At 62.0% G+C, this 18,163-nt stretch overlaps 1 protein-coding gene across 2 annotated transcripts in view; it reads left to right on the top strand.

The window, feature by feature from the left end:
* The window catches only part of TIAM1 (TIAM Rac1 associated GEF 1), a 131,829-nt gene that overhangs the window by 102,347 nt on the left and 11,319 nt on the right, over positions 1-18,163 (top strand). For both annotated transcript variants that reach the window (XM_084873529.1, XM_084873530.1), the window contains exons 11-19: positions 83-187; positions 507-588; positions 2,287-2,373; positions 4,274-4,498; positions 7,106-7,209; positions 13,129-13,293; positions 14,808-14,876; positions 16,533-16,658; positions 17,603-17,711. In XM_084873529.1, the coding sequence (XP_084729655.1) occupies positions 83-187; positions 507-588; positions 2,287-2,373; positions 4,274-4,498; positions 7,106-7,209; positions 13,129-13,293; positions 14,808-14,876; positions 16,533-16,658; positions 17,603-17,711 (1,072 nt within the window). The remainder of the gene's footprint in view (positions 1-82; positions 188-506; positions 589-2,286; positions 2,374-4,273; positions 4,499-7,105; positions 7,210-13,128; positions 13,294-14,807; positions 14,877-16,532; positions 16,659-17,602; positions 17,712-18,163) is intronic.

Below are 18,163 nucleotides of genomic sequence, written 5' to 3'. Positions count from 1 at the left end.
GGGATCCGGCCGCCTCGCCCCCGGGACCCACCCCGCCTCCCCTGAGCGTCTCCTCCTCCTCCTCCTCCTCCTCCGCCCGCAGATGCACCAGCTGGACCCGGCCGCGCACTGCCTGCGGCTGCGGTTCCTCGTGGAGGACCGGCTGCAGGTGTACGAGCCGCAGCCCGAGGAGGAGCTGTACGAGCTGGTAGGCCGCCCGGCCCCCCGGCCCCGCCCTCTGCACCGGGCGGGACCGCGGGCGCTCCCCTCTGTGTGCGTGTTCCTGGGCCGCGGGCTGCGGGCGTGGATGTGCGCCTGGTGACCGTCCCCTTGGGGTGGGGGTCCCCTCGGGGGGGTCCCCGCAGAGAGCAGAGCTGAGAACCGGCCCCGGGCTCCCTCTCTGCAAGGGGGCGTGTGTGGCCGGGGAGGGGAGGCAGCGACGGGTGCTGCCCGGCGGGAGGGGCTCGGTGAGAGGAGACCGAGCGGGAGGCCCCCACACCACCGCTAACGCTGCCCTGTCCTTCCAGCTGTTCCAGGAGGTGGAGATCTGCCCCAAGGCCGTGCGCAGCCTGCAGCTGGAGAAGTCGGACGCGGCCGGGGACAGCTACGGTGCGTGCGCGTCCGCGGTCCCCCCGGGAACGTGGCCTCGGTCACTGACGGGGAAAACGCCGGGGGCCGGGTCAGGCCACAGCCCGTCTGGGTCCTGGGCTCGGCCAGGCAGCCACACGGGGAAAGGAGGAATCTCCGCCCTGGCCGGTGTGGCTCAGTGGATAGAACATCCACCTGTGCACCGGGGGTCCCGGGTTCGATTCCGGTCAAGGGCATGCACCCTGGTTGCAGGCTCTTCCCCAGCCCGGGCCCTGATTGGGGCCCCAGCAGGAGGCAGCCAGTCAATGTGTCTCTTTCACATCGATGTTTCTCTCTGTCTTCTCTCTGCCTTCCCTCTGCCTTCCCTCTCTCCCACTCTCTAAAATCAATGGGCAATGTCCTCGCAGGAGGATGTGCGCGCCCCCCTTCTCAGCCGTCACCCTCGGGCGTGCTGTCCGCGGACGGGGGTGTGTGGGGAGGGGATCGCTCTGTGTTACATGCCCATCGTGAGATTCGTATTCCTCTCCCCGAACGCGCAGGGCCCTCCCTCCCCACAGCCAGGCCGGAGGAACTCGCGGTGCTGGGGGGGGGGGTTCCCCGTCCACCCTCCCACTCCCCGGGGCCTCACGGCGAGCCCACTCACGGGACGTGGTCGTGGCCACGGCGGCAGTTTAACCCGGATCCGGCACAGGTTCTAGCACAGTGATGGGCAAACTCCTCAGTCCACAGAGCCAACTATCAGCAGTTCAACGATTGAAATTCCTTTGGAGAGCCACATTTTTTAAACTTAAGCTTATTCTAGCTCCACTTCTTCAACAGACTCTCTCAGGCCGTGGTCTTTTGTGGAAGAGCCACACTCAAGGGGCCAAAGAGCCGCAGTTTGCCGACCACGGTTCTAGCAGATCAGAGACAGCGCTCCCCACAGAGGTGCAGGCAGGGCCCCTGTGTCAGGTCTGACTCGTGGATAAGTGGTTTTATGTGAGTGGGGCCTCTCGAACCCCCACCCACATGGAAACGAGCTGAAAGTCAGAAACTGCTGTGAGGATGGCGTCCGGAACAGGAGGGCACGATGAGATCGTGCGCCCTGGCTGCTGTGGTCGGTGGGTGGAGGGCATCCCGTGCACTGAGAGGTCCCGGTCCGATTCAGGTCCGAGCACAGGCCTGGCTTGCGGGCTAGATGCCCAGTGCGGGGTGGGAGTGCAGGAGGCAGCAGACCGAAGCTTCTCTCTCTCTCCCTTTCTCTCTCAAGTCAAGAAAAACTAGTTTTTAAAAAAATGAGGTTGGCCGAAACCGGTTTGGCTCAATGGATAGAGCGTCGGCTTGGGGACTGAAGGGTCCCGGGTTCGATTCCAGTCAAGGGCATGTACCTTGGTTGTGGGCATATCCCCAGTAGGGGGTGTGCAAGAGGCGGCTGATCGATGACTCTCTCTCATCGATGTTTCTAACTTTATCTCTCTCCCTTCCTCTCTGTACAAAATCAATAAAATATATTTTAAAAAAAAAGAGGTCATCGGGACGCCCGCAGGCAGGTCTCCCCTCTCCATCTGAGGGAGTCTGACACCTCGTGGGCGGCCGTGGGCGGCCGTGGTCGCTGCGCGTGGGCCCTGTTCCAGGACCTGCGAACAGAACAAACGCTGGCTGTGCCTCGGCGGGCCTCTCGGGGGCTCTCCGGGCCGGCCCGCGTGTGCTCAGCGCCAGGTGACCCGTCTCTGCCCCCAGGCTTCTCCCTCTCCTCCGTGGAGGAGGACGGCGTCCGGAGGCTGTATGTGAGCAGCGTGAGGGACACGGGGCTGGCGGCCAAGAAAGGTGGGTCTGTGTGTCCTGGCTGCCTGCCTGCCTGTCTCCCTGTCTGCCTGTCTGCCTGTCTGTCTCCCTGTCTGTCTGTCTTTTCCCCTGCCTGCATGTCTGTCTGTCTCCCTGCCTGCATGTCTGCCTGTCTGTCTCTCTCCTAATTCCCTCTGGGTTTCCTCTGGTTGGTGGGTGAGAAAGATCTGCCCGAATTCTCCGTAGCGAGTGTGTGTGTGAGTGTGTGTGAGTGTGAGTGAGAGTGAGTGTGTGTGTGTGAGTGTGTGTGTGTGTGTGAGTGTGTGTGTGTGAGAATGAGTGTGAGTGTGAGAGTGTGAGTGTGTGTGTGAGTGTGTGAGTGTGAGTGAGTGTGAGTGTGTGAGTATGTGTGTATGAGTGTGAGTGTGTGTGTGTGTGAGTGTGTGTGTGAGAGTGTGTGTGAGTATGAGTGTGTGTGAGTGTGAGTGTGTGTGTATGAGTGTGTGTGTGTGTGAGTGTGAGTGTGTGTGTGAGTGTTGTGAGTGAGTGTGTGTGTGTGTGAGAGTGAGTGTGAGTGTGTGAGTGTGTGAGTGTGTGAGAGCGAGAGTGAATGTGTGAGTGTGTGTGTGTGAGTGTGTGTGTGTGAGAGTGAGTGAGTGTGTGTGAGTGTGTGTGTGTCATTGAAAACCCAGGGAACATGGGTGATACTCCATCCACACACCAGTTGTGTTGGAAATGTCACAATCTCGGATTTATAAAGTATCGATATTTTATTGATTTCAGAGAGGAAGGGGGAGAGAGAGAGACGGCAACATCAGTGATGAGAGAGAATCATGAATCAGCTGCCTCCTGCATGCTCCCCTCTGGCAATGGAGCCCGCAACCCGGGTCTGTGCCCTGACCTGGAACCGAACCGTGACCTGGTTCATAGTTCGATGCTCAGCCTGAGTGATGCCGAGCGGGCAGTCTTGGATTTTTCACCGGATTCTGGGCCTGTCTCCCTGGGGTGGTGGGGAATTTGTGCTGATCCCCTGTGTGTGTGTGTGTGTGTGTGTGTGTGTGTCCCGCTGCGGGGCGGAGTGGGGGCCCCGGGTCTTCCTGCAGCTGAACCTGAGGAGGGAGGCCCTCTGCTCCGGGCACCTGGTCAGAGCCACCAGGGCCGCCCGGCCGCGGGCCCCTCCGAGCAGGCGCTGTGGCCGCCGCGGGGGGAGCGGCCTCTGCAGGAGCAGAGCAGGGGCCTGTGTGCCCAGTTCCCACCCCCCCATGCCGCTGAGCCCCGTCCCCTCGTGGGGAGCCCCCAGCCCCGTCCCCTTATGGGGAGCCCCCAGCCCGTCCCCTGGTGGGGCGCCCCCTCACCAGACCCTTCCCTCCCAGCTGACAGCCCTTCCTGCCCCCACCCTCCCGTGCTTCTGGAACATTCTCTCACTGACTGACGGGTGGACCTGCCCCTGGCCGTTCGCTTCCGGTTCCCCGAGGCCCTGGCTCCTTGGGCCCTGCTGGGGGCAGTTCCCTCCCCTCGGCTCTCAGAGCAGCAGCCTTTGGGGGCCTCCCAGGGGCACAGACAGCGAGGACGAGCCTCTCCCGGCGTGTCTGCAGCGAGTGCCCCGCGAGGGCCAGACAGCGGGAGGGCCCTCCGCCCCCGGGCGTGGCCCCTGCCTCCGCACAGTGACCGAGCCTCTCTGTTCCCGAGTCACGTTTGTGGGGAGACGTTGGCGGAGTCAGTTCAGATGTGTGCTCAGGGCAACGCAGGGCAGGGCAGGGCAGGGCGGGCAGACCACGCCTGGAGCCCCCGGCCCAGGCCCTGCACCTGCTCCCCTTCGGGGCACCGTCTGTGCAGCAGGACTTGGGGGTGTTTGGGTGCAGCCGCCTCCTGCTCCCCCCCCCCCCCCCCCCCGGCCCTGCCGCTGCCTCCGTGTGACACTGAGCTTCCCGCTGCCTTGCAGGCCTGAAGGTGGGGGATGAGGTTCTCGAGATCAGCAGCCGCGTGGCCGCCAGCCTGAGCTCGGCGGCCCTCAGGGACTTCCTCTCGCAGCCCAGCCTGGGCCTCCTGGTGCGGACACGCCCTGAGCTGGAGGGGGGCGCCCTGCTGCTGGGGAGCCCGCCCCACCGTGCCGACGGCCCCGCCGAGCCCGGCCACAGCCCCTTCGCCTTCCTCGCCAGCAGCCCAGGTAAGGCCACGTGCGGAGCGGGTGCCACGACGGCCCCGTGCTCCGTGCCTCGGGGACGATGTGGGGGCGGGGCTGGCGGAGGGCCTGGTCCTGGGGGCGGTCTGCTGCACCCCACCTGCCCCGTGGGGGCTCCTCCTGAGAAGGACGAGCAGGGGCCACTGCTTGGGCTGCGGATAGAGACAGGGACGCGGAATCCAGGAGTCATGGAGGTGCTGGGCTGAGCCCAGCCGCCTCTGCCGCCCACACTCCACTGTCCACGTCTCACTGTCCACGTCCCACCCCAGCCACGTCCGCTCCTGAGCGACAGGACGCGATGCCCGAGTAGACGGGGCTCTGATCTCTTGTTGGTCCTTTTTTTTTCTTTTTTAAGTTTAAGAAATATATATTGTATTGATTTTTTTTTAACAGAGAGGAAGGGAGAGGGATAGAGTTAGAAACATGGATCAGCTGCCTCCTGCACACCCCCCACTGGGGATGTGCCCATAATCAAGGTACACGCCCTTGACCGGAATTGAACCTGGGACCCTTCAGTCCGCAGGCCGACGCTCTACCCACTGAGCAACACCGGCCAGGGCTGGTTCTCTTGTCTCTGGGGCTCTTCGCTGCAGAGTCCCCACAGGGTGAGCCCCCCGCTCTGGATCCCTGGGCGCCCTGTCCCAGCACCGACCCCCTAGGTGTGTCTGCGTGCGGCCTGTCCCCCTGCTGGCCTGTCCTCTTCTAGGGGGGCCCCCAGTGAGAGGGTCCCCACCACCCAGGGCTGGAGTGGGGCTCCATCTTGTAGGCTGGGGTTTTGAATTTATTTTCTTTTAAAAACTCGGTTTAAAGGAAAAGTCTTGTTTCAAAGCCTGAGTGCAGGCAGCACCGCGGCGGGAAGGGCCCTCTTGCTCAGGTTCAGGCTCTCGGGGAGGCTTTCGAAAACCGGGCACTTTTTACTGTTGACGGCCTTGACCTGTGAGGTCACTGTCGCACCCACAGTCCCACCTGACCTGTAGGATGTCACTCCCTGAGCCCTGCACCTTTAACTGTAGGGCTGGGACCACGCGCTGTTCCTCCCTGTGACCACCAGGTGGCAGGCGCGACCCGGAGCCTTGGGCTCAGACAGGTGTCTGGAATGAAATGACAATGAAGGACTGTTAGGCCCGTTCCTTCCAGGGTTTCCTGAGGTTGGGGGTCGGGCTGCAGGCAGAGTGGGTGCCTCTCCCCGGCTTCCCTATCTGACCCTCGGGGGCTCCTGGATGGGGGCAGAGGTCGGCTGACCCACCTGTGGCCGGTCCGGCTCGGGCGTGTGTTTGTGGGAACCAGTCTGATGGGAACCAGTCCTGGGGCCCCTTCCCCACGACCCCGGCAGGCGGAGGGGCTGTGACGAGGGCTCCTCTCTGTGAAGTGACAGACTGACCGGCCCTTTGAGGGCCGAGCTTGCTGACCCCATGCTACTGCCACTCGGGTCCCCAAGCTGTTCCTGTGAAGAGGACACTGTTATAGTGTATTTTATCTTTAAAAACTGTGTATGTGCTTTGCAAATTTAAATTTTTACTAAAGTTTTAGAGTATATATATTTATTGATCTCAGAGAAGAAGGGAGAGGGAGAGAGAGATAGAAACACCAATGATGAGAGAGAATCATGGATCGGCTGCCCCCTGCACCCTCCCTACTGGGGATCGAGCCCACAACCCGGGCCTGTGCCTTGACCAGGAATCAAACCATGGCCTCCTTGATCCTAGATTGATGCTCAACCACTGAGCCACATGGGCTGGGTGCAGATTTCTTATCACATTTTTTAAAATAAAGAATGCATTTCAGTGTTGGAACCTGTTTTAGGAATATGTCCGTGGCTGTGGACCCCGTGTGTTCCGTGCCTGTCCTCGTCCCGCCACCTCCTCCGGACAGATAGCTCGGTTCGGTGACCGGGCGTTCTGCCCGCACCCGCACTGCGTGTCCGCTTGTGTGTGACCGCTTCATCCTGAACACTGTGCCCTGGTCCAGCCCCTTTGGACCGAGCCTGCCAGGCCGGCCGGCCTCGGGCGTCCGGAGTGCAGGCGCAGGGGGTTCTGGTCCTGTGGCTGCACGTGGACCAGTCTGTCCGGAGCAGGTCTCCAGGCTCAGGGCAGACCGGCGGGGAGGTGGACGTGGGGAGCGGCCGCCCGTCTCCCTCTGCCTGCTCGCTGCCGTCCCCGGTCTGTGCCCGAGGGAGGCGGCAGGGCGGTGTGTGCACAGGATGGGGCAGCAGAGGAGCTCCGAGCCCAGGCAGAGCGCGGGGCCTGGCCTGAGACAGCCGCTGCCCGGGCAGGAGGCAGCCGCGGGCCGGGCCCGGGGGCGCACCCGGGGGTGACAGGCCGGGAAGACGAAGGGTGGGCCTGTGGTTCCTCCGTCCGGTGGACGTGCACCTTAGGCTCCTGCTGTGCAGGGTGAGCCGTGAGGACACGCTGTCCTGTTGGAGGATGACGGGAGCAGCACCAGCACAGACAGCAGCACCCATCCCGAGCCGAGGCGTGGGCTGGCCCTGGCGGGCGTGAGGATGCGTTCTCTCCGGGAGCGGATGCCTCCCTCACGGGCTGGCCTGCGGGGTCACTGTCCCGTCCCCCCACATCCGTTCTGCTTCGTCCTCAGGGCCCAGCCTGGGCGGGTCGCAGGGCAGCAGCACGGAGCCCTCCCCCGAGGAGGCCGAGGGGCTGGACCCCGAGTCCTCGGACGACACGGACCAGAGCAGCAAGGTGAGAGCTTTTCATTTTACCTCCCGCGTCCCGCCCCCCACGTCAGCTGGATGTGGCGGACGCCCGCCCTCCCCCCGGGCCCGGAGTCCCCGGGAGGTGTCACTGGATAATGTTCAAACCCAGAGGCAGCCTCGCTGACAGGCCGTGGGCGGGAGTAGGGTTAGGGTTGGGGTTGGGGTTAGGGTCAGAGGTCACTGAGGTCACTGTGAACCCGCCTCGCCCCCTGTGGACGGGACGCGGCCTCGCGCCGTGCGGTGGGCCAGCTCCGTGTCTGTGACTCGTGGTTTCTGCCGTGGCTTCTGCACCTCGTGTTCAGCTTCGGTTAGAAGTGAGCCTCTTGCCCGACCGCGTGGCTCAAGGGTGGGCGTTGACCTATGAACCAGGAGGTCAGGGTTCGATTCCCGGTCAGGGCACAGGCCCGGGTTGCGGGCTCCATCCCCAGTGTGGGGCGTGCAGGAGGCAGCCAGTCCATGGTTCTCTCTCATCATGGATGTTTCTTTTTCCCTCTCTGAAATCAATAAAAACGTATTTTAAAAAATAAAAATAAAGGGTTAGTATTTCTAACATGCTGCTATTTGTCAGGCATGCTAAAAATAACTAAATAAGTAATAAAGTAGTTTTAAGATTTATGAGTTTAATATTTTCAGACTGAGAGGCGTTCTTGGTTGACTGTTAATAAAACAGATGAATGGGATATGCATTTCACTTAAAGCTCCCTTCCCCTGGAAGAGCAAATAAGATTTTGTTGCCCTGGCCAGCTTGGCTCAGTGGATAGAGCGGCAGTTGCAGACTAAAGGGTCCTGGGTTCGATTCCAGCCAAGGGCACATACCTGGGTTGCAGGCTTGATCCCCAGTTGGGAGCGTGCAGGAGGCAGCCGATTCATGATTCTCTCTCAATATGGATGTTTCTATCTCTCTTTCTATAAAAACTTCTAAAAATCTATAATAATAAAAGTGTAATATGCTAATTAGACCGGACAGCCGAACATCCTTCTGGACGAAGCCAGGGCTGAGCTCCTGGCATGCCGTCGTGCCTTGGGCCTCAGTATTTTATAAAAAAGGAATTTGCTGCAGGTTAAGCCGTGGCCCTTCCTTTACTTTTGCTTCTATTTGTGGGGGAGGGCCAGTCGCTCTAGAGAAACAGCCATTTCCGTGTGAGAGGAGGCGTTTTGAAGGTGTTTATGCCGGTATTTTGTTGCTGAGAAGAACCCGGCGAGCTCTGGCTTTCCAGCGTGGGTGCGAGCGTGTCTGCTTCCTGCCCCCGTCTTCGCCGAGAGCCCGTTCTGACGTGGCCTGAGCTCCCGTGGGCGCCCGTGCCTTCCCGGTGGGTTCGGGGCCACTTCCGTTCAGATGCCATGAGTCATGGGGCCGGGGAGCAGGAAGGAAGAGGCCCGTCTGTCCGCCGACCCCGGCGGTGTCTGTCTGACTCCGCGGCTCTGTGCAGGAGGTGCTGAGACGCCGGACTCCGGCCGGAGGTGGGACCGCCGCCGTCAGGCTCCCTGCGGAGGGTCAGGTGTGCCTGGGGTGGGCGCGGTCTCCGGGCTGAGGCTCTGATGGGACCGTTCTTGCTCCTTCCCCCGGGCCGGGCGCCGTGGATCCTCACTCCTCAGCTCGTGTTCATTCAGAGTTTGTCTTTATTTGGTTGTTTTCCCACCCAAGCTCCGTATCTAAAGTCGCCTTTTGTGAATGAAGCTTCTTGCTTAGGACATTTGGAAGCAAAAGCTTTACCTGGAGCCAGAGAGTTTACTGTGTGCTACTAATAAGTAAGGAGCTGGCTTGTGTGGCCCAGCGGGTTGAGCATTGGCTCATGGACCGAGAGGTCATGGTTCGATTCCCGGTCAGGACACAGGCCTGGGTGGTGGGCTCGAACCCCAGTGTGGAGCGTGCAGGAGGCAGCCCATCCATGATTCTCTCATCATGGATGTTTCTCTCTCTCTCCCCTTCTCCCTTCCTCTCTATCTAAAATTCATTAAAGTATCTATAGTAATAAAAGCGTAATATGCTAATTAGACTGGACGTCCTTCCGGACAGCCCTCTGGGTGAAGCCCGGGTCCGGGGCGCCTGCAGCCAGGGAGGGAAGGCTGCTCTCGCACGAGCTTCGTGCATCGGGCTCCAGCTAAGAAACAAATGATAACCGAGAGGAGAACTTGTATGTGGGGGCACTGTTCCCAGGTCGCTCGGCTCCTCCCCAGAGCCCCGCGAGGAAGATACGTGACTCCTCTGCTTATGGAGGACAGTATTGGAACAGAGAAGTTAAGCAACTTGCTGGAGCTCACACAGCTCTGAGGTGCCAAACCAGGCCTGGTGTGTTCCCTGCTTTCCAAACTGCCCTCTGGCGGGACGGCCGCGGTCCGGGGGGAAGCCGGGTTTCTGAGAGGGAAGGAACCGCGAACCAGCGGGCTGAGAGCCCATTGTGACGAGGCTCAGTGAGTGCCCGGCTCTCTTCCCGAGGCCTAAGCTTTCCAGGTCTTATTTCATGATTTAAGCAGCGCGAGCACAGCTCACCTCTCTCGATTAGGGTTAAATAGTTGTTTGATGCGTCTCATATCAGTGTACAATTTTTCTTGAGAATAAAGTGGAAACTTTTGTGTATGAGGCTGCCCAAGTATGGAAGGGTGATCTTGAATGCAGCAGGTTGGGTGTAGAAATGAATAAATAATAGAAACTAATCCTGTATAATTAAAGGGTAATATGCAAATTGATCCTAACTATGAAACGACCAGGAACGACTGGTCGCTATGACACTGACCACCAGGGGGAGCTCTGCTCAGCACAGCAGTGGTGGCGGGAGCTCTCCCACCTCCTGGGGGCACTAAGGGTGTCTAACCGCGGCTTAGGCGGCTCCCGGGGAGCAGTCTGACATCTCTGAGGGCTCCAGGCTGCCAGAGGGATGTCTGACTGCCCGCTTAGGCCTCATCCCCGGGGAGTGGGCCTAAGCCAGCAGGTGGCCATCTCCCGAGGGGTCCCGGACTGCGAGGGGGCCCAGGCTGGGCTGAGGGGACCCCCCCCCCCCCCAGTGCGTGAATTTTCGTGCACGGGGCCTCTAGTAAACCTACAAATGAAAACCTTCATTTTTAATCCTGGCTAAATATGTGACAGCTGTTGGTTTAATATTTTTTGCTGTTTTTTCCTAAATTAATTGTCTTAAGGGATATTGGGCAGGATAAAGAGAAGGCATGCTGGAATTTCATGTTTTTAATTTTTTTATTGACTTTATTGTGGTTATATTGGTCAACAAAATAACATAGGCTTTAGCTGTACAATTCTTTAACATGTCATCTGTATATTGTGTTACATACAGTAACGTTACAAATTTAATTTTTAAGATTTTATTCTTTATTTTATTTTTATTGTTGACATGATTACAGATGTCTCCCATCTGCCCCGCCTTGCCTACCTCTGAGAGTCACTGGGCAGGACAGAGAGAAGGTGTTGGAATTTATGTTTTCCATTTTTTTTAGAAATCACAGCTTTGCTCCAGGCGGCCTCTTGGGGCTGAGCAGGCAGCTCTTTGTGAGCTGCCGTGGGGCGGCTCAGAGTGGCAGGTCCTGGGGTGGAGGTGGAGGAGGGGGTGGGGATAAGGGGTGGAGGGGGGTGGGGTGATTTGGTTTCCGTTTAGCCTGCGGGCTGGGGAAATGGGACATTTCATTCTGAAAGCCCTCTGCTCTTTGATCCCACCCTGAAGCCTCAGGAAGGGCTTTGCTGACAATGGGGTTCGCAGGGAAATAGGAAAACAGGCTGTCAGCGCCTGTGGTGCTGCTCCTGCTGGGGGGTGGGCGGGGGGAGAGGAGGGGGCGGAGGGGGGGGGGAGAAGGGGAGGGGGAGGGGATCCTCCAGGTGGAGCTGTCCCTGCTGAGGGCGGGCGGGCGGTCAGCTGATCCGGGTCCACGCGGAGAGGAGGGAGAGGAGCATCGGGAAGCAGCTCAGCTTTGCTCCAGGTTTGCCGCCCGGACCTCCCTCTGCACTTTGCGGGTGCGGTGTGCGGGGTGCGGTGTGCGGGGTGCGGGTGCAGGGTGCGGGGTGCAGGGTGCGAGCTGTGCCATCCAACATGACCTCCCGGTGACCCTGCCTGCGGGTCTCCTCCTGCGGGAAGCGCCGGGACGGGGCAGCTCCATGGGCGAGGGGAGCGGGCGGAGAGCGGAGAGCGGGGAGCGCGGGCTGGGCTGGAGTGTTCGGGGGGCTGGGCCTGGGGCGCGGGCGCAGGGCTGAGTGTGGGGGGGGAGGCGCCCGCCGGGGCTGCACCGGGCACTGTCCATCCGCCCCACCGCCCAGTGAGCACGGGGTTGGGGGTGCTCCGCGGTCCGTCCTTGCTTGGTGCCCGGGCCTGGGTGCGAGGAGTGTGTATGGGGTGTGGAGTGTGGGGGGGCTCCGGAGGGCGGGGGGCGGGGTACCAGCTCCGGGGGGAGGTGAATTTGGGACCCTCACCTGGAGCCTTTCTGAAGGGCAGGGATGGCTCTTTCTCCGGCTGATTCCCTCCTCCACCGGAGGGGCCGGTGCGGCTCCGGATGGAGGAGGAGGAGGTGGAGGAGGAGGAGGAGGAGGGGAAGCGCTGGGTGCCGCGGTGCCAGGTTTGGGGGGAGAGGGTCTGTGCCCCCACCTGGCCCGGGACCGGCTGGCCTCCGCGGGGCAGCGAGGGGTCAGGGGTCAGCGGAGCCTCCCCGCTGTGTCCGAGCTCGGACCCCAGGACCGTCCGGGGGACACACGTCACCTGGTCCTCGTCCCTCCCTCGTCCGCCCGCCCACGGAGGCCCCGGCCCCGGGCGGGAGGGCGCGCAGGCTGGCGGCCTCGGAGAGGCTGTGATTTTGTGGGTCACCCCTGAGCTGTGGGGGGCAGCCGGGGAGACTCAAAGGGCCCGTTTTAGATCTGAGCTCATGCGGGCGGTGGTGGCCTGTGGCCGCGTCCAGCCGGGCGGCGGGCAGTGAGCGAGCAGTCCCTTTGTGCCGCCGTCTCATCGGGGACAGCGAGCTCCGGGGACACGGCGCCCTGCTTCCTCCTGCGCCCCGCTTCCTCCTGCGCCCCACTTCCTCCCGCCCCCCGCTTCCTCCCGCCCCGAGTTCTGCCCGTGTCCCTGCGCTGGTCTCCGTCCCCACAGGACAGCTCTGGGCACCGGAGAGCCGCCCGTTTCCAGGGACTGACCGCTTGTCCCTCCCGCTGGGGGAGCCGGCTCCTCTTCTGCCCTCACTGCTGTGGCCCTACTGTGTGCCGTCCCCTCCCGGGACGTGGGCTGGGGGGGGCGTGCAGAGGCCCCAGGGCAGCTCCCGTCCGGCTGGGGGTGGCCAGGACGCCAGGTGGCCTCAGTGCTCGGCGGGGACGGCCGTGCTGGCGTCTGCATCCGAGGTCATGGCCTTGGCCAGGCCTCGTGGGAAGGCCGGATGGGGATGGAGTCGGATGTCCTCTGGCCACAACTCAGTGTGAACTGATTTCAGAGGGAGGGAGGGAGAGGGAGAGCGGAACATCAATGATGAGAGAATCATTGACCAGCTGCCTCCTGCACGCCCCACCCTGGGGATCGAGCCTGAAACCTGGGCCTGGGCCCTGGCCGGGAATCGAACCCGGGACCTTTGGTGTCTGGGACGATGCTCAGTCCCTGAGCCGCGCCAGCCGGGGCCACGGAGCGCTTTAAGACGTGTGGCTTGCGGGCCGCCCGGAGGCCCTGGTTGGTCAGTCTGGAGGCAGTGCTGGCGCGGGGAGGGTCACAGGCCCGTGAACCCAGTCTGACCCATGGAGACGGGGTCCCGGGTGTCACGGCCCCGGGTGGGGAGGCTGTTTCCGCAGGTCCTGACGCCCTGACCGCCCACCCGGTCGCCCGGGCGGGCAGTGTGGGGGGAGGGGGACACGGGGACACGGGAGGGACAGAGGGCAGGCGGCCGCTCCGTGTGCCCGGCCCTCACCTGCCCGCTCCCCGCCTGTGCTCTGGAGAGCATGGAACAGGGCGCGGCGTCCTGCCGCAGTCCGCGAGGCGACCCGAGCCCCAGCCCCCAGGACCCCGGCGGGCCGCAGCCAGCCGCGCGGCAGCTCACGGACGCCGACAAGCTGCGGAAGGTCATCTGCGAGCTGCTGGAGACGGAGCGCACCTACGTGAAGGTGGGTGGGCCCCCGCCCCCTGTCCACGTCTCGCAGACCGAAAGCCAGGCCCCAGGTGCCTCCCCGCGCACCGCGGCCTTTACCCCAGGCGTGAAGGTTTCCTTTGAGTTTTAGGGGCCACAGCAGTCCTTACAGCGATTCCCTGCGGGGTCAGGGCGGCCGCGGCAAGTTTACCGCTGTTCCCATGGAAACTACACAATCACCCTATGTAATGAAATCCTAATATGCAAATTGACAGAAGAGTGGAATGACTGGTTGCTATGATGCTCACTGACCACCAGGGGGAAGACTCAACACAGGAGCTGCCCCTGGTGGTCAGTGCGCTCCCACAGGGGACCCTGCTCAGCCAGAAGCCGGGCTCACGGCTGGCGAGTGCAGGCGTGGCGGGAGCCTCTCTGCCTCCGTGGCAGCGCTGAGGACCCCTGGGGGATGTCTGACTGCCGCTGGGGGCGGCCTAAGTCGGCAGCCAGACATCCCCCAAGGGGTCCCGGACTGCGAGAGGGCACAGGCCGGGCTGAGGGACCCCCACCCACACCCCCAGAGCATGAGTGCTGTGCACCGGCCTCTAGTTCATAAGTAAAATACACGAAGACCCTCTGTGCTGCGAGCACTCACAGCTGTAGCCGGCCTATGTCCCTCCCTGTCCGCCCGGCTGGTGGTGAGCGCACGCTGGCCCTTTGACCTTTGAGCCATGAGCGCTGCTGAGCTGGTACGACAGTGGGATTCAGTTTTGGAAAAATGTATCTTCAGACGCTAACCTGAGTCTCAGGAAGGGCTCAGCTCCGTTCTCTGTGTTACTACTGGTTCTCACATTCAGTTCTCTTATCATATGTGTAATGACAGCACTTCTAGCAGTTCCTGTAACTGCGATAATTACATGTTCCTACACAGAACGCAGTTAGAGTTACTTACGCGTGACAACGGCATGATCTGTCTTCACGGATCCGTGTCTTTATTTCCTTGTTAATCCTCCTCCGAGGATATTTTCCCATTGGTTTTAGAGGGAGTGGGAAGGAGAGGGAGAGACAGAGAGAAACGTGGATGTGAGAGAAGCACAATGATCGGTTACCTCCTGGACGTGCCCAACCAGGGCCCAGGCCAGGGAGGAGCCTGCTGCCAAGGTACATGCCCTGGACTGGAATCGAACCTGGGACCCTTTGGTCTGCAGGCTGATGCTCTATCCACGGAGCCAAACTGGCCAGGGCCGTTTTAATCTTTAAGTCAAGGGTTGGCCAATTGCGGCGTCGGGCCTAGGCCAGCCCTCTGCCTGCTTTTACTAATAAAGTTTTATTGGAACACAGCCCGTTCACGTGTCACCCTTCCCTTTCTTGTTACAGCTGCCGCCCAGGCAGCTGGGGCCGGGCCGGAGCCACGTGGCTGCAAAGCCGGACGCTCCTTTAATAGGCACCTTCGTGGCCTGAGGGCTGGGCCAGGCGTCTGGGGCAGAACCGGGTTTCCCCTCTGGGGTCTTCGTGGCCGTTCAGACCCGTTAACGAGACCTTCTTCACCCTCAGGACCTCAACTGCCTCATGGAGCGATACCTGCGGCCCCTGCAGAAGGAGACCTTTCTCACCCAGGATGAGGTATGGGGCCGCTCGCCTGGCGGGGAGGGCGAGAGCGGGGTCATGGATCTCAGACCCTGTGACTGTGGCCGAAAGGTCAGGCCACTGCAGCGGGAGGAAGGTCAGGTCACTGCACTGGGAGGAAGATCAGACCCGGGAGGAAGGTCAGGCCACTGCACCGGGAGGAAAGTCACTGCACCGGGAGGAAGGTCAGGTCACTGCACCGGGAGGAAGGTCAGGCAACTGCACCGGGAGGAAGGTCAGGCCACTGCACCGGGAGGAAGGTCACTGCACCGGGAGGAAGGTCAGGTCACTGCACCGGGAGGAAGGTCAGGCCACTGCAGCGGGAGGAAGGTCTCTGCAGCGGGAGGAAGGTCTCTGCACCGGGAGGAAGGTCAGGTCACTGCAGCGGGAGGAAGGTCAGGTCACTGCACCGGGAGGAAGGTCAGGTCACTCCACCGGGAGGAAGGTCAGGCCACTGCACCGGGAGGAAGGTCAGGCCACTGCACCGGGAGGAAGGTCACTGCACCGGGAGGAAGGTCAGGTCACTGCACCGGGAGGAAGGTCAGGTCACTGCACTGGGAGGAAGGTCAGGCCACTGCAGCAGGAGGAAGGTCACTGCACTGGGAGGAAGGTCAGGCCACTGCACCGGGAGGAAGGTCTCTGCACCGGGAGGAAGGTCAGGCCACTGCACCGGGAGGAAGGTCACTGCACTGGGAGGAAGGTCAGGTCACTGCACCGGGAGGAAGGTCAGGCCACTGCACCGGGAGGAAGGTCAGACCCGGGAGGAAGGTCAGGCCACTGCACCGGGAGGAAGGTCACTGCACTGGGAGGAAGGTCAGGTCACTGCACCGGGAGGAAGGTCAGGCCACTGCACCGGGAGGAAGGTCAGGCCACGGCAGCAGGAGGAAGGTCACTGCACTGGGAGGAAGGTCACTCCACCGGGAGGAAGGTCAGGTCACTGCACCGGAGGAAGGTCAGGCCACTGCACCGGGAGGAAGGTCTCTGCACCGGGAGGAAGGTCAGTCCACTGCAGCAGGAGGAAGGTCAGGCCACTGCACCGGGAGGAAGGTCAGGTCACTGCAGCGGGAGGAAGGTCACTGCACTGGGAGGAAGGTCACTCCACCGGGAGGAAGGTCAGGTTACTGCACCGGAGGAAGGTCAGGTCACTGCACTGGGAGGAAGGTCACTGCAGCGGGAGGAAGGTCAGGTCACTGCAGCAGGAGGAAGGTCACTGCAGCAGGAGGAAGGTCACTGCACCGGAGGAAGGTCAGGCCACTGCACCGGAGGAAGGTCAGGTCACTGCACCGGAGGAAGGTCAGGTCACTGCACCGGAGGAAGGTCAGGTCACTGCACCGGAGGAAGGTCAGGTCACTGCACCGGGAGGAAGGTCAGGCCACCGCACCGGGAGGAAGGTCAGGTCACTGCACCGGGAGGAAGGTCTCTGCACTGGGAGGAAGGTCAGGTCACTGCACCGGGAGGAAGTTCACTGCACTGGGAGGAAGGTCAGGTCTCTGCACTGGGAGGAAGGTCAGGCCACCGCACCGGGAGGAAGGCCCACCCTGGGGACCACGGTCTCCGTCCCGAGGAGCCACAGGAGATGCTGATGTCGGAAGCCAGTCCTCTGAGCACCAATGAGGAAGACGCTGTCGGTTAAAAACGCCTTCTCTTTCCCAGCTTGACGTGCTCTTTGGAAATCTGACCGAGATGGTGGAGTTTCAAGTGGAATTCCTGAAAACTCTGGAAGATGGAGTGAGGCTCGTCCCGGATTTGGAAAAGCTCGAGAGGGTCGATCAGTTCAAGGTCAGTGGGTCCTCGGAGGGGAAAGCTGCCCGGGCCTCAGGCGGGGTAGGGGGGCAGGAGAGGGGGCGGGGCGGCCTGGGGAGGAGGAGGCGGGAAGCAGAAGGAGACCACGCCGGGCCTCACCTGCCTGTCACGTGGGTTCCTAAGCAGCCGGTCTGTCCCAATTCTTGCTATGTTCATTCGCTCCACCAGAAGCAGCCTTTATTGGCCTGCAGGAGCTGGTGAGGAGGCTCAGTCTGCCTTTTCCGAACTCACCGGCTTCTCATTCACACCCCACACCCCACCCCACACCCACACCCCACACCCCACCCCACGCCACACCCCACACCCCACACCGCACACCCCACCCCGCACACCCCACCGGTCCTTCAGTCACCGGCTGCCCGGCCGCATGGCTTGGGGATTGGCATCGACCCATGAACCACACTCTCTTCCATACCTGGTCAGGGCTCAGGCCCAGGTTGTGGGCTCGATCCCCCGTGTGGGGTGTGCAGGAGGCAGCCCATCGATGACTTTCTCATCGATGCTTCTCTCCCTCTTCCTTCCTCTCTGAAATAAATAAAAACACATTTTAAAAACACAAGTAACACTGGCCGAGAAAACTGGCATCCGCATTATAATTTCTGAAAAGGCCAAACCCAAAACCCGTCACTCAAGTGTGGAGCCCACGTGCTTAGGGGCCAATTTCAGCAGCTGAGGGGGAGGCTGGACGGGGTGGCGGTGCTGACGGGGACGGGGTGGCGGTGCTGACGGGGACGGGGTGGCGGTGCTGACGGGGACGGGGTGGCGGTGCTGACGGGGACGGGGTGGCAGTGCTGACGGGGACGGGGTGGCGGTGCTGACGGGGACGGGGTGGCGGTGCTGACGGGGACGGGGTGGAGGTGCTGACGGGGAGGCTGGACGGGGTGGCATGGGAACTGACCAGGCTTTTCCGTCAAATCCAGAAGGTGCTCTTCTCCCTCGGGGGCTCCTTCCTGTACTATGCCGACCGCTTCAAGCTGTACAGCGCCTTCTGCGCCAGCCACACCAAGGTGCCCAAGGTGCTGGTGAAAGGTAGGCGGGGGGCGGGCAGAGGGCGGGCGGAGGGCGGGCCGTGGCCTGGGCTGGGGGTGGGGTGGGGGGAGCACTTGGGCCAGAGCAGAGGGTCCCGGAGGGGGCAGCGGATGAGGCTGAGGAAGGACCGGCGGGGGCCGGGCTCACCGGGGTCCGTGTCCCGATGACGAGCGTCCGTCTGAGCTGTTTGGTCCGGAATTGAGGGGTCTCGGCAGTTATGAGGAAAAGACCGGCTTAGAGATCCCCCCCATTCCCATTGGCCGCCTCCTCCCTCCCCTGCCTCTCCGAGGCCGCGCTGTGGCCTGTCCGTCCGCCCGTCCGTCTGCACCGTGGCCCAGCTCCTCCCGGGAACTCGGGCTGCAGCGCTGTGTGCACAGAACGGGGGGCTTTCCCAGCAGCACCCCCCCGGTCCTTGTCAACACTTAAGGCCGGGAGGTTGGGTTTCAGCATCT

The sequence above is a fragment of the Pipistrellus hanaki genome (assembly GCF_964339955.1).
Source record: "Pipistrellus hanaki genome assembly, chromosome: 2".
In the NCBI taxonomy this organism is placed as follows: domain Eukaryota; kingdom Metazoa; phylum Chordata; class Mammalia; order Chiroptera; family Vespertilionidae; genus Pipistrellus; species Pipistrellus hanaki.
This window is presented reverse-complemented; position numbering and strand designations above follow the sequence as displayed.